At 36.3% G+C, this 16494-nt stretch overlaps 1 protein-coding gene across 1 annotated transcript in view; it reads left to right on the forward strand.

Moving 5' to 3' along the window:
- The window catches only part of ELAPOR2 (endosome-lysosome associated apoptosis and autophagy regulator family member 2), a 126074-nt gene extending 112661 nt beyond the window's left edge, over nt 1-13413 (forward strand). The window contains exons 19-22 of the mRNA XM_036429550.2: nt 1500-1626; nt 4758-4936; nt 5932-6097; nt 12569-13413. Coding sequence (XP_036285443.2) covers nt 1500-1626; nt 4758-4936; nt 5932-6097; nt 12569-12628 — 532 coding nt within the window. The 3' untranslated portion in view covers nt 12629-13413. The remainder of the gene's footprint in view (nt 1-1499; nt 1627-4757; nt 4937-5931; nt 6098-12568) is intronic.
- Nucleotides 13414-16494: the final 3081 nt, after the last annotated feature.

Consider the following 16494-nt stretch of genomic DNA (forward strand, 5'->3'; position numbering starts at 1 on the left):
GAAGTGCTTTAGACTTTCCCAAATTGTTCTTTCATTTTATCCTTTATAACCACCCTGTGAAAGCAGTATAGCAGACATTCCGCTTTTGACAAATTACAAAAAATGACATGGTGGGAGGGGTGTTGAGTCACTTGTGAAAAACACAATCACTTGAAAGTTCAGTTGGAATTGTAATTGAAGCTTTCTCTCCAGAGCCTTTTGCAACTTTGATTAAATTTCCCCCTTTCTTTGTGATTTGAGTTCTTTCTTCTCAAACTTTCGTGGGCCTACTCTTTTATTTTCTGAAGATAAACAGCCTCCCCCCACCCTTTAAAACTTCTCTGTGTTGGAAAGGTAAAATAGAAAACAATTTGGGGAGGCCAGATTTGAGCAAGAAAGCATGCTGGTAATACTTGCTAAATGACCAGAAAAGTGGCCTTATTTTTAAAATTGCAAGTCATTGTTAAGAAAATAATAATTGTATTATTGAAGAATTTTCCTAATTGGTTACCCAATTTTTTCCAAAAGAACAATTTTGAGTTGCTTCTACTGATCTGGAAGGTGGGTCTTAGGAATAATGTTTAAAATTGATGTAGTTTTTATCTACTGCACTTACCTTTAAAAAAACATTTTTTATTAGTCTAAATATATGTATCAATCCATTTTTACACACTGAGAAATTAAGAGTGAAGCCATTTTCCCAAAAGAATCTCTGACAATAGCAGGGCTCCGTTTCCAAAGCAGGTAGTTTACATTCCACCCATGTTCGCTTAGTCTGCAGCACAAAGACACTTTGGAAAAAAGATAGGTAGGTAAAATGCAGTCAACTTCTAGGCATATAGAATTTTTGTGTGCTCATAGTCTAAGAAACATGATATATTTACTTAAGATATGAAATTTTGCCTTTTCGGTAGACTAAAAATTATAGTTTTGGCATTTGAAGTTAAAACTTGAAAGGATTTTTTTTTTTTAATTCTCCCTGTTACTGTGTATCTATCTTTTTTGCTTTTAAATGTTTCAGGACACCTGTTCTCAGCACCAGTTAAGGCTGAAGGAGCTTAAGGGAGGTGTAGTAGACAAATTAAGGGAATATTTCTCTAGTTTTACAAATCCGTGAACAGTCATCCCTACTAGAATTTTCCCAAATACTTTCTTACTTCAGTAATCTCTACACAGTAGCAGCAGGTTCATTTTTGAGCCATGCTGTGTTTATCTGCTGAGTAATAAATAGTCCATTGTATGGATAGACCACATTTGGTTTATCCGTTAACCATCTTAATGTTGAGGGACATTTGGGTTGTTTCCACATTTTGGCTGTTATGCATAATGCTGCGATGGACATTCATGTACAAGTTTTTCTGTGAAAATGTTTTGTCTCCTATAGATTATTTTTTTTTTTATTTCTGTTTTCTCGGTATCCACTCATTACTTCCCAGCATGTAGTCCACACTCAGATGTTGATTAGGATTGGTTGAATGTGATACAAAAGCTGTCTTTATTTATAAATTTTTTTATTTCAGCAAGTGTCCAGCAGGCACCTGTGATGGGTGTACATTTTACTTCCTGTGGGAGAGTGCCGAAGCCTGCCCTCTGTGCACAGAGCATGACTTCCATGAGATTGAGGGCGCCTGCAAGAGAGGATTGCAGGTAAGGAGCAAACCTACCTCCGCAGAATTGTGTCACTGAAGATACAGTCCTTGTTTCACATTGCTTACATCACAGAAACTCAGATTTGAGAGCATGGCTAAAGCTTCTAGTTCCCTTAGCTACATGCGTTTAAAATCAAGTGTGGTAGCTGCAGTCCCATACGCTGAGGTAGCTGAAGTTATACACAGCATTCAAAGACAGTGTTGCTCACGTATAGTGACTGTTGAGCGGTTCCTTTTTAACATTATTAAGTAGGTCAAGGATGAAATGTTCAGATTCACAAAACATGATGTCTTTTAAATCTTCATAATAATAGTGATATACTTCTAATGCTCCCCAATGGAAATTTATCTTTACCTTTTCTCTAAAATTGTGATAAACTTATAATCATTTTTTAGAGTAAATGAAAAACTAAGATGCCCCCCCCCCCTTTTTGGCTATCAAAAGTTTAACTCAAGTTTTGAAAATCTAAACTAGAATACCTTTATTAAAATATTCTTTAATATTTAATATTTCTATTCTGGAAGGTAATGATTGGGAGTTTGAGGTAGTTAGGTCACAACAGTTCCTCTGATTTTATCTCAAACTGCCTTCATCGAAGAAGTTCTGTTCAACATGTGATAAGAACATTAGAAACAGCGTTTTTAAATAGATGTTTTGACATTAAGAATGATATATTTCGACGTATTTGATATGTTGAAATATATGACCCTCCTTCCTATTTGCAGTTTAATTTGAGAAATACCAAAATCAGTTAAATATGCAATTTGGAAGATACTTGCCAAATGAGATCAAGGTTCGACTGGAAAAATATAAATGCCATTTCTAAGCTCACACATCTTAGTGTATTCCATTGCAACCACAAACAAATGGGTGTGATTCAGTCAGTGGGTATGGTTACCTCCAATCTCTGAATAAAACATTTCAAAAAGTCTGCTCTTCCATAAGCTTCACATCATACAAAGGACAGCTTTCACTGTGTTTTCCATTATGTCCACAAGCAAGGGTAGATTTTTTTTGGATGCCAAAGCCTTTTAATAGAAAATGACAGTGATTGCAGATTATTGCTATGGGTTTCTTTTAATTTTTAAACAATTCCACTGCATCTCTGCCCTAGTTCCTGCTCCAGCCTTTGTAATTTTTCATTTTATATTTTACTTCCCCAATTCTATAAATACATCCCATCCAGATAAATAAAGTTAAAAGTTACAGTTACACAGGACAAGTATAAAGTTAAAGTTACACAGGACAAGTCCTCCAGATATAGCTGATATGAGCCAACAGAGCTGATATGGCACAACGTGCGATAAAAGTGCTCCTATCAAATTGTATCTCAAAAACCTAGACCAGGTTCTAAGGCTGTGTTAAGCAATACGTCAGATAGTTGTAAAGATTTGAAGAGGTACTGTATGCTCTCTAAGAGGAGTGTTTTTGAATTTATCATCTAATTTATCTCACCTTGTTCACAAAAAATTCCTACAGGCTGGAAGAATAAGCTTTTCAGCCGTATTTTCAGGTTTGCCGATGACATGTGACCAAGTGAAGGCATAAAGGCTTCCTAATTAATAAAATGACTAAGAAACAGATAAAATGACTAAGTTATAGATAGCTAAGAAATTTTACCAAAAGCTTCATTTTTTTTTTTGATTTAGCAATTTGAGGAGCTTAAAGTTAAGCATATTGTGTTTATGAGGATCTTTTTCATTTTGAAGTTTTAGCACTTCATTAATAGGACTGTTATTAGACATTAGCGGGTACCATTTTCACTGGGTGTTGGACATTTAGTAAAATCATATAAACTCTTTTTATGGTCTGTTTTTCTGTTGGAACGCACTTCAGATGAAGTCAACATTTGCTGAGTAGGGTTAACATTTGTCTTTTTATTGTCATTATTACATTTAGTGATGTGTCAGTTCAACTTGCATATGTTTCTTAATTTCTCACCTCATCGTTCTCATTAAAGTAATTTACACTGAGTTTAACGAAAATGTGCAATTATGCACGAAAAACTTCTTAATTTTAATGTCCTTTTTAGAAAAGAAATGCTGAACGTTCTTATCTAGACTTGGTTGAAACTTTTTCTCAAAGTAAATAAATATGATTCTTCTGCACATCAATCACTTCCTGAGTAACTGAAAAAATTGAGCATGTATATTAAATCCAATTAAACATTGTGATGTTATCCTGCAGTTATGGTATTGATAAAGTGACCAGCATACACCAGAAAATTTAATGAGATACCAGGAGCAAAAAATGTAATGCTACATGACACTTAATGTCACTGAATATAATCATCATGCATGTTGCTACTGGTCACTGCATATGTTGAAATATGTTGAAATATAATCATCATGCATGTTGCTACTGGTCACTGCATATGTTGAAATATATAAAACCAGAGCACTGTGCTCAGGTTTTTATTTTGAATCTGTTTTATTACATCTATTTTTCTAATTGCTGCTTGAGACTAAAAATATTGATTTTATACTTCACTGGTTGCATTTGCAGGTTGAAAAACATTGCCTTAAATAAATCGTCATCTACTTTTGGAAACTAAGAGTAAAACCTTGTGTGGGTAGTAATGACCCAGAATAATGCTATCCTTATTTAGGCATGGGAAGTGGGGTGCTATTTGTGTACTCCCTCCTTTCCCTACACCAGTCACCAAAGCCTGACAGTCAAATTGTATCTACATGTCCAGGGTGCAAGGTCTACTCTCCTGCTCAGGGAGGAGGCCTGTAGGGGAAAACATTCCAATTATAATTATATTAACCAACTAAACTTTCATTTAAAAACATGAATCAGGAGTCAGAGATCATCAGAAATGTGAGGAAAATAGCCAAAGGATGTGTCTACATGGAGTCATTTTTATTCAACTTCCTTAGCATGAATCTGACAATCCATGGTTTTATTTAGCTCTGTTGCTTTTTAATTCATCATTTCCTTATTCACTCTCTTTTGTATCTCTTCTATATCTTCTATATAACTTCTATATCTCTGAGCTTCTATTATATGAATGCTGAATAATCCTTTATGCCTACAGGAATAAAGGGTTTAGCAAAGCCCTTCCTCTGTCTGATTCTTATTTTTTTATGCCATCTCTGTATTGTTTTTCTTTTTTTTTTTTAAAGGAAACCTTATATGTATGGAATGAACCAAAATGGTGCATTAAAGGAATTTCTTTGCCTGAGAAAAAATTGTCAACCTGTGAAACAGTTGACTTTTGGCTAAAAGTGGGAGCAGGTGTGGGAGCTTTCACAGCTGTTTTGCTGGTGGCTCTAACTTGCTATTTTTGGAAAAAGAATCAGAAGTAAGTAACCTCATTGGGACATATAAGAATTGAAGGATATTTTTTGGTGAAAATTTTAGACTTAATCATTATATTTAATAGTTTCTTTCAGAGACACAAGGAGTTTCTTCTAGTGAAGGAGTTATAGGAAAGGCCTTTAAGAAAGCAAATGTAAATAATTATAATTATGACAATATAGAAATCATAGAACATCAGAGAATACTGAATTTGATCCATTTAATACAAAACAAAAATGATGACTCAGATCTGAGATCAGAAAGTCAATTTTTTTTGTGTCTATTTTTTTTGTCCTGACATGATGTATTCTTGCCCCAACTTTTCTTTTTTTTCCCCTTTTTAGCTTCTTTTGGGAAGATATTTGCAAAGAAACAGACTAATTGTATAAGCAGATAGCAGCTTTATTTACTCAAGAACTCCAAGAATCTAGAGTTGAATATTGAGTCTAACTTCTGATTTTAAATTGCGGTGTTACATGATTCAACTCTTTTAAGATGATTTGTGTCAGTAGGGCTGTGAAGGTTCTATATGATAATACCTCAAGACAGTTGGAATACCTGGAGTTTTCTAATAGAAAGGGATGAGTGATAGAAATGGTAAAGACCAAATAAATTGCCTATATGATATTCTTAGTCTTATTACCTAAACTTTGGAACACTGTATGGTAAATTAGCTTCCAAATATTTATAAATTAAGAAAATGCATTTAGAACTCAAGGTTTCTCTTTGTTTTTCAAAAATTCATAATTGGACAATTTAGTCCATGTAAAAGGATGATAGAGTTAACTGTATTGCATTGCTCCTCTGAAATCCTGGAAAAGATTTGTGTGTAGATGGTACAAAAATGAGAACATATAGTGCAATAGCTATAGGTGAGATAAATTTGTGGGTAGAGCAACTGTACTACAAGACAGCTTAAGGAGTTTGTATTTGACCACTTAAAATAAGTACTCTTTTATATTAAGCTCCCACTTTATCTATTTATTTACTACTACTTAGACTGGAGTACAAATATTCCAAGTTAGTAATGTCAACGAATTCAAAAGAGTGTGAACTCCCAGCTGCAGACAGCTGTGCTATCATGGAAGGAGAAGATAATGAAGAGGAAGTTGTATATTCCAATAAACAGTCACTACTGGGAAAACTCAAATCCTTGGCAACAAAGGTGAGAGTAGAATTTTAACCTGGTCATACTGTGCATTTATAAATTACAGGCCATACTCAGCTAATAGTCGCATTCCTGCAAGCCCTGTCATTCAGCGTGCGTGTCTATATTTCTGTCAGCATTTATCTAACAAAAATGCTCTTAGAAGTACATAAGAATATAAATACAAGACTATCCACTGCAGCATTGTTTTTGCTGGTTAACCAAGCAGAAACAACCTTAAACACTGTAAGTATGGAGTTAGATAAGAAATGTTCATTTAGCAACATAATGGAACACTGTGTAACCCTGCAGCTATTAAAGATATAAATAACCAATGTCAGTAGTTCTAAGATAAAGTAAAAATAACACATAGACTGTCACATTTCTAATAAATATACATTTATGTTAGTATTTGCATAACAAACTACTGACAGTAGTTGCTTTTTGGCAGTTTGAATTAATGGGTGTCTTAGTCTTTGAAATAAGACATTTTTGTCATGTTTGAATTTTCACAAAGATAATGTATTATAATATTGAAAAAGAAAATTTTAATAAAAAATATCATGTGCATTTATACTTTCCTTTAAAAAATTTTATAACAAGATTGCTTCATGCAGAGAAAATAAAAGTTACGTAAACTGCTGAGGTAGCAAATGCACCTTATCAGATGCCAGCACATTTGTTGGCTTTAAATGATTACCATATCCATACAAATAACATGAAGCCTTTGGTATTATTTGTAAACACATTTTATTCACGTTCTTCACTATTGACTTAAAAGATAACAATGATCGGCTTACTCACTCAGGATTAAAAACAAAATCAAACAAGAAAATATGCATTTGAAATGATTTTCAGGAGGAAGGACAAGTTGCAAAAGATGAATTTATTGAAAGTATTTTAGTAACCAATTCATTTTACTCCTAATTTAACCACATACATATATTATAGAGGATCACTTAAAAATAAAATGACCAAGCCATATTCCTCTTCTACCAATGATTATTTAATTATTGTTTCCTTCTTTTTATTTATTTTTTAAATCCTCACCCAAGTATGTTTATTGACTTGAGAAGGGGGAGAGAGAGGAAGTAAAAGAGAGAGAGAAAGAAACATCAATTGGTTGCCCCCTGTATGCACCCAGGCCGAGGATTGAATCTGCAATTTAGGGATATGCCCTGACTAGGAATTGAACCCGCAGCCTTTACGTGTATGGGCTAACTCCCCAAGCCGCTGAGACACACTGGCCGGCTATATTTCTTTTCTTAATATGGTAGTATAGGAAGGATACTCTTACTATGGAATAATAATAATATGAAGCGCTTGTCAAGAACTGATATATTACCCTCCTTTCAAGCTAACAAATGAGCCTGCCACAATTTCATAAACACTTTAGAAGACATGAGATTCCTATTCAGGGACCAAGGATATTTTAGCACTCACAACAGAAGCGCTAACTAGAGTATCAGCATTTAAACCAATTCCCGAAGTTTCACTTGCCACAGATTTAAGGAGAATGGCAACCAAATTTATTGTTAGAGCATCTGGTGGGTATGGTCGGCCCAGTAATCAGTTAAGTTTAATGCACTTACAACAGTTTCAGAGATTAACACTAAGGCATTTTTCTTTCATGGAAAGGTGACAGGGTGCCTCTGGGGGGAAAAAATAAAGTTCACTAATGTCCCTCCATTTCCCCTACCTTTTACTGTCTAAGGTACCTCCTCACAGTGCCTTATTATTAGATTGTTGTTGTTCTTCTGCCATAACATTAGTTTTTCCCAATTTAGTAGCTAAAACTTCACCTTATTTATACTCATCCCCTTTTGGCACCTAAACCTATGTTCCAGAACATTCAGGTGAAAGAGGGACAAGGGCATTTAAAAAAACATATGACACCAAGTGTGTCCCCCATCTTTGTCTATGTAGGCATAGAAGGACTTGATGAGCAGTTTGTTTATTTATTTATTTTATTATTATTTTTTAATATATATATTTTATTGATATTTTACAGAGAGGAAGGGAGAGAAGCAGAGAGCTAGAAACGTCAATGAGAGAGAAACATCGACCAGCTGCCTCTTGCACACCCCCTACTGGGGATGTGCCTGCAACCAAGGTACATGCCCTTGACCAGAATGGAACCCGGGACCCTTCAGTCCGCAGACCGACGCTCTACCACTGAGCCAAACCAGTTTTGGCGATGAGCAGTTTATTTAACCAAGTGGTCCATATCCTTTTGGTCTGGGATCATGACAATCCAATAAGATAATACAAGTGGCTAAACCAGAATTATATTTGAATCTTCTAAGCTTTTTCTGGAGTGCTATCACCCTAGGGGTTGCTGTTGGGGTAAATAAGGACACATCATACCTAGGAGTGTTCAGAGCAGAATCTTATCATGTATATAACCTTATGTACCCTCAATTAGTATCTTTCCCCCAGGTCTCCTTTCCATGGAGTAGCTAAGAGAAGATGATGCTTTTCTGGGGACAGCCATATTTAATAACCACACTGCCTTACTAAGGTGTGTGGACCAGGAAGAAGTGAGGGAGAGAGAGTTGGAGATATTTGAGTCCATTTTTGAGAAGGCCATTCCAATGCTCAATAGCACTATATTTCTTTAGATGGGAGGCCCACTAAACACTTTATTCTCAGCCCATTACTGGGTATCTTTTGTGATGAAAAGGACACCATTGCCAGACTTTCAATGGTCCACAAAGCCACCAATATTAAGCAGGTTTGTTTCAAGAGCCATAATAGTATGGCTGGAGTTAGCAGATCATACTGGAACAGAAGCACCATACCTGAACAGGTGTCCTAAATGGGTGAGGTACCACTCTTAGCCCAGAGAGGTGGACAGAGATCTGATGTAATCTATTTGACAGGAAAACCGGTCAGCTTTTGGCATGCATCCCCAGTCTGGCATGTGGTGGTAATTTCTGCATTAAAAAAAAAAAAATAGAGTGCTTCATACTCTGACTATGCAGGCAGGTTCATTGCTTTCCTGGGCAGGATGATGGATCCATGCATCATTCTGGGAGACTGTCTGGTGCATATCTATCAGATACTTAATTCTATTTGGTATTTTCAGATGATGGGACCTTAACTGTGGGCATCTACATGAGTGACCCAGATGATTTGTTAAGCACCTAAGATTTGTTTCCAGGGTTTGATGCCCCAGAGAAGGGTGACTAATATACCAGCCTATAATTTTTCCAAGTGTCAGGCCAAACAGTTTACTGACTCTTAATAGCTTAAGTTAGTCAAAATATAACAAGTCCTATCAAGAGATACTTTGACTATAGCCATGAGAATGGCTTTGGGTTCTGCCCAGGGGCCGAGCGATCATTGTAGGAGGTTTTCAGTTATGCATACCTGGTGCTGAGATCAGATAGCTGCATCAGCTCCCTGGGGTTTCAGCTCAACCAAACCATCAGCGAACCAGGCCCAGACATACAGTAGGACATCAGTGAATTGAGAGCTCCGTGGAGCTAGTGACTTTGTACTGACTGGTGAGATAGAGAGTAAAGTTTTCCCCAAAGGGTGTGCTGCCACATTTTAATGTGGGGATTAGATGCTGCTGGGGCAGACCAGCTGTATCCTTGAACACACTACTTATACTTGGCAAGTGAAGCTTACTGTGCCCTTTCAACCTTGTTGATTCACCACGAATGGGACTGCCAGACTTCAGAGTCACAAGATGTGCATGAGAATGGCATTTCGTTTGGACAGAAGCTCAGTAATGAGCTTGTCATTGTTTTTTAAAAGAGCAGCCATGTCAAGGAGGCGAGGAGTCTAAAACCCCAAAGGATGCTTCTGGGGAAAGCCTGCTTTCCGTCACCAGAGTTTCTAATGCGCAAAATCTTAATCATAGTGGGTTGTATCACAAAGTAGTCATTAGGATTGTGAGGCCACTAAGGTAGAAAAACATGACTTAGCTTGTTGGGCAGCTCTTGACACAGCCTTGGTTTGGATCCACTTTGTGGGGTAGTGGACATAAAAGAGCAAGTAAAATACTCAAATGACGCCCTACTGTCTCCAACTGCAAAGAGTCCAGTGAGGTGCTGCTTATTTTTCTTTGAGTGCTGGCTAGACTTAGCACTGTGGATCTGCCCCAGTAGCCTCAAGGAACTTAATTTAGCAGGTCCCTGGATTCTGCTGGCAGATGTCTGGTAACACAGGCAGTTCTGTTAAGACAGCTTTCTGACTTGACATCAACAGGAAATCATTCCATATAGTGACAACTTTGGGCATCAGAAGTGGTATTTGTCAACCTCATGGAATGGCTGACTGTGCAATCCTGACTCACATGTTTGTTGCAAATGGCAGCGAAGTTAGGCTGCTCTTGACCAAGGGAAAGCTCCTCTGACATTTATGAGGCAAGGAAGCAAAATCATATACCATCCATTCCTATTACATATTCAGACATAGAAGCAGGGACAGCAGCATCTTGAATGGGCATGCAGAACTCATTGCACTAAGTCACATTATCTTCATTTCCCCACTGCAAACCTGTTTAAGCCCCATTTTTTGAATTTCATATCCTTTTGCTGATTTGGGCTTGATTCACATATTGTAGTCTTTTTTTAAAAATAGGAATCCACCTTATTTCTTGCTCAAATATCAAAATATCTCAGTTAATATGCTGTTTTAAAGTAAAAGGTAGGAAAAATGTCCAGAAGGGGTGATCATATTCATCTATCAAGATTCTGTTGGGTCAATTTAGCATTCTCCAGTGACCTTTCACCTTGAAACCCAATCTGAGGCAGTAAGAGCTCAAATACTAGTCCTTGCCACACTGAGTTTTCCTATGGGAATTGAAACAGGTCTCTTTTGCAGCCCTTTTCCTCTCCCCTCCTCACCCCCAGAAAATCTTCTCAAGAAAAGGTCACAGAATCTCAGCTTTCCTTTCTAGTACACGGCAATACCTGGCCTTTCCTGTAATATACTTTGAGCTCCTTGAGGGCAGACATTTTGTATCCCTAAAGTCTAGTCCTGTTCTTGTATAACACAGTGGGTACTTAATAAACATTTTAATTACCAATGGTTATTTAAAAAATTAAGTCTGGTAAACATGAGACTCCAGGCAACTCTCACAGAGCCGGTGAGTTCTAGTGCAGAGATTTGCAATCTGCTTTCCCCAGGACTTGTCATCTGTGCAAAGGCTGGGCAAAGCCGTAGGTTGGTGTGCACACTGTGATTTTTTTTTTTTTTCTATAACCCTGTCCCTGTAGCCTTAAAGCTTGTCTGAAGTCTTGGACTTCTCCACTCAAATGAGAGACAACACCAAAGCAACCTCTTTCTTCCTGACAGATTCTCAGTGTCAGCTTTCTATTATTTTCTCATTTTACTTGCCTACTTTAGAACACATTCAGTTGCACCTAGGGCTGGTCTGCCTCCTATTTCCTTTATTTAAAAAATAATCCTTGTCCTCTTTATCTTTATTCCCTTCGATAGCATAGTTCCTTGTCTCATTCCAACAACCTTCAGAAAGCTTTTCCTGACTTTAACAGTGAAAACATTGGGAGAGATTGCACCTTATTTCTCTTTTTCTCCATTAAAGAAGAATTACTTATTTTAATTACGTTTTAAAATAATTTTTATTAAATTTGTTGGAGGTGACAGTTAATAAAGTTATATAGGTTTCAAGTGTATAATTCTATAATATATCATTGGTATATGGTATTGTGTGTACCACCCAAAGTCAATTCTTCTGTCACCAAATATTGGCCACCTTTACCCTTTATTCCCCCCCACCCTACTCGCTTTCCTGCTGATAACCACCATACTGTTGTCTATGTCTATGAGTTTTTATTTGTTTTTCCTGTTTATTCATTTGTTGTTTTCAGTTTTATATCCCACATATGAGTAAAATCACATAGTTCTTGACTTATTTTGCTTAGCATGATATTCTCTAGATCCATCCATGTTGGCACAAATGGCAGTATAATAGGCTACATTTTTAATGTGTTATATAACAAACACCAGCAGTGATATATTTGAGTTAAAAATTTTTGATTTATGATCAAAGAAGACTTGTTAAAACAAATTATCTATGTCTTTGTCTTATTTATTTCTTATATTTAGCCTATGTTATCTTGAGAATATTTAGTTTCTGTCAGTTCTAGTTTGTCCACAATTCACATGGCAAGGTCATCTATTTCAACACCCAGGTCAAATGTCCCCTTAGGAAGATCTCAGTGGGTATTCACAAGAATAACAGCTACATCTTTTGGTATCTATTGCAGTCACATGTTTGCTCCTATCTTGGATTGTCTGTCTTAATCTTCTGGATACCAAAAGTATCCTTCAGGGCAGGCCTGTTGTCTGTTTTATATTGGACACCCTTATTTAAATGTAAAATTCCTACTTATGAGTGGCAGGTACCTAGATTAAAATGACTGCCAGAACTTTTCTTCTGGACATGTAAGATCCTAAAATCTTATTGGAATTTGAATGAGTTGACTTTGTTTTAATATATTTCCTTCATAGGAAAAAGAAGAACATTTTGAATCTGTTCAACTGAAATCCTCAAGATCTCCAAATATATGAAAAGACTGTGCTGTAGCTTTCAGACTGATGAATAAAGAAACCTGCTCTCTAGTTTTACAGGACCATAGTCTAGAGCCCACCCTCGTACCTGGCACTTTGGTGATGTTACAAAGAAGGCCATGCTGCTGAAAAGGGAAGGAGGTTGAAATGTTTGATTGCCTTACCACATGGTCAAGTATCTTGCCAAAAATAGGAAAGCAAATGGTTTGGGTCTCAACTGAAGAGGAAGCTCAACTCAGGAAGAGACTTATCTGTATATACACACAACTGAGAGATTCGTTATATACACCTAACTGAAAACCAAGGTTAAGCCCACCAGTGCACTGTTGATGCATGCCATATAATTAATGGGTAACTTTTATTATTTATAACTTCTACATAAAAAGTGTGCTATGGAAGGCAAAAGGTAGCATATGCATTGTGATCCCATTTTTGTCATTTCTTTGTTTACATTTTAGGGAGATTTGAAAACTTTTTAAAGGTATAGTCATTTCCCCCCCAATATTTATTTTCCTGACAAGACCTTGAAACATCTTTTTTTTTTTTTTTTTTTTTTTTTTTTTTTTTTTTTAAATTAAAAATGATGAACAAAAAAAGACAATAAACTTTTTGTTTTTTTTTCATAGGGCATCTTTCTTGACTTCAGAAGCCTAAGTAAGCAGTAATTTTTTAGGAAGAATCAGCATGTGCTTGGGTTATCAAAACTTATAATTGCCTTTGAAATTCCATTCTTGTTGGAACTGGTAAGATGAGCTTGACTAGAGGTGTTGAAGGAATATTTAAGGAGGGGAAAGCAAGGAGAAATTTTAACTTTCCATTAATACAAACAAGTGATATTATCATAGAAGTCAAATGGCTTAAACAGTTTATGCAATGCTCAAAGCATGATTTAAAATGAGTGGGAAAGCCTGTTTATCAAAACACCTTGCAAAATCATGAAGAAGAAAGTGGGATGACCTGTGTACAAGTACAGATAACTGTACAAAGGTATTGGAATAATTTTGTGGTCTCCAGAAAATGGCAGTGGGATATTTGCTCTTGGTCAAGCATCAAGAGATCATTCTGCTACAGGATGTAGAGGATTATGACTTCACAGAGTTGTGTGTGTGTGTGTGTGTGTGTGTGTGTGTGTGTGTGTGCATTTTTTAAAGTCAATAAGGCAGGTATTCAATTTTAGAAAATTGCTTATAATGGTATTCATAAGAAGAATGTGGTTATACCATTAACAGTCATGAAATAAGTGTTGTCATTCTTATTCAAAAGTGATCCAGATAATTATGATATTTCCTATGATGAACAGATTGCTAGTATTAGCATGACTTAAATATTCTTTACTGAAAGCAGTTTGAAGTTGGATTTGACCAATTTTTGTTTTAGAACCGACAGAAAGGGGACTTTCCTGTCCACTGATGATCTAAGGTGCTCTGGTTTGTTTCCAATCAACAGTAATCTTTATAGACCTTAACCATGTTTTTAAAAAGACGGGGGTGGGGGGATTGGCTGAGAGAAGCAGGGCACGTGAGCAGGGTGTGTTGAATGTTTTGCCCCACATCTTTCAATAAGGTATGATTTTGTAACCTTCCATTTAGCAGGTTATGTCTTTGTTTTTGTGGAACGTGGGAGAAAAATAAAGAATTGTATTTATCTGGTTGGTGGGTAAAACACTGGATGATGCTGTTATTGTTGAATGAATATGTGTTTTGGGTATATATTTACTGTTGGATTCATGGGTATATTGTCATTATTTTATTGTTGGATGTGAGACTCAAGGAGGGCATCACTTAGTATAAACCTTTTTCATGTTTAATTTTTAAAAATCTTATGATAAAGAAGAAATTATTTTGGCATTTTTTATCTTACTAACAGTGCTGATGAGTCTGTCTCCATTTTTGGTCAAAATTTAAACAGAAGAAGAAAATACATTTGAAATGCACCCTTTTAGAAGACCCTGGGCTAAGTTGTACAGCTGGACAGAGTCAGGAAGTTCCCACACAGTCACCTGTCCCTCTCTCTTCATCTTCGGCTGTGCTCAACATGCATGTTCTAAGCCATAGAGATAATTGGGATTTGCTCCCAGGTAGCTTCTTTCTTCTCCTGTCACTGGACTAAAATCTCTGACATGTCAAAAATGCCTTAAATTTTAATGAACTCTCTGAAAATGTAGTTGGGATGGAAGAATTTATTTATTTCTAATTTTAGACATTAAATAGATTCTGTCAGCTCAGTCCCATCTTTGGAATGGAGCTACCTTTTTGTCTGTGGATCCCAGTGCTTGTCAGTTTATTCCAAGCACTAAAGAAGCATGGCAGAAAGAGTAGTATGGGGAAACTATTCCGACCAACCCTGGCTATAAAATTCACTTTAGTTTTAGGTTTTGCCTTTGCAAAGCTCAGTAGAATGCTGAAGGGCTTAAAGAAATTAATCATGTTTCTATGACTTTTAATTGACATTTATTGTTTCTTTTCCCCCCTGAAGTGGTAGAAGTAGTTATTTCTTATTTTACTAAAAGGCACAGTTTTGAAGCCTTAAATACTTCATTAAGTCAACTGCCACCTATAATATCTCTTCAGCACTCTATCAAAATATATTTAAGTCAGCGTTCCACTGGATGAGACCATGTCTTCTATGGATAAAGTATATCATGCCATTTAACAATGTTGAGCAATTTGATATGTGTTCACTTGTTTTAAAAGACTGAATTTTATTCTTGTTGACTTTTTTTCCTCTTTGGTTACTAGCAATTAAGTCCTTTCCAGGATTAAAAATGTTGCATAGTATTTTTGTGTAGACTTTCATCATTGTTTTCTTCCCAGGGAGAAAAGGTGTTTAAATGGTTATGTGGAAGAATGCTTGGGTCCAGTCATTTACCTATCGGGGTCTCCAGGTTTCCAGGTGGTGGGTTATGATTGACTCTGGTTTTCAAAATCAATGTGATCAATTGTCCATTGACCTATATCAGTGCTACTTTCTGCGGTACCCAGTCATTCCTAATGGGAGACTAATTTCCTGTGAATTAGGGTGGGAAGATGAGTTCCCTGGCAAGTTTAAAGTCAGTGTGTTGCTCACATTTATCTTTTTACATAAAAGATATGGAGAGTAGATCTTTAGAGAACTTCAAATATCCTCACAAATATTTTATAGTAACCTGAATATTTTCTCAGGTTTATAGGCCCATATCATAAATTGAGGTTGCCCTAAAGAAAGAGTCCCAAGGGGAATAAATTAAAAAAAAATATATAAAAGCCTCAACATCCAACTCATCTCTTGGATGTTAAAATGAACTTCATAGTAATTGGTTAGAGATTACACTCTGCTGGATTTTATTTCTTTTAGGTTAACATTTCAGATGTGTTCATTTTAGGATCATCAGTGAAGGAAATAAAACTTGATTATGGGGACAAATAACTGGAAGTCAACTGATATTATTATTGTAACTGTCTAGGTCAGAAGCCAGCAAACTTTTTCTGTTGAAGGCCAGATAGTAAATATTTTTGGCTTTACAGTACATGTGGTCTAATTGCAACTCCTCACTGCCATTGCAGCATGAAAGCAGCCACAGACAACATGTAAACAAGTAGGTGTGGCTGCATTCCAATAAAAGTATTTATGTACACTGAAATTTGAGTTTCATTTGAATGTCATTCCTCATTTTAAAAAAGAATATTTTATTTTATTTATTTATTTATTTTAGAGAGAAGAAGGGAAACAAAACATAGATGTGAGAGTACAACATTGATAGGCCACCTTCTGCACACTCCTGCAGACTCCCCTCCAGGGATGGAGCCACAACCCAGGCATGTATCAGAGCTGGGAACCGAACCAGCAACTTCTCAGTCCATGGGACAGCACCCAATCAACTGAGCCAC

Source organism: Pipistrellus kuhlii, unplaced genomic scaffold, assembly GCF_014108245.1.
Source record: "Pipistrellus kuhlii isolate mPipKuh1 unplaced genomic scaffold, mPipKuh1.p scaffold_m20_p_10, whole genome shotgun sequence".
Lineage (NCBI taxonomy): Eukaryota > Metazoa > Chordata > Mammalia > Chiroptera > Vespertilionidae > Pipistrellus > Pipistrellus kuhlii.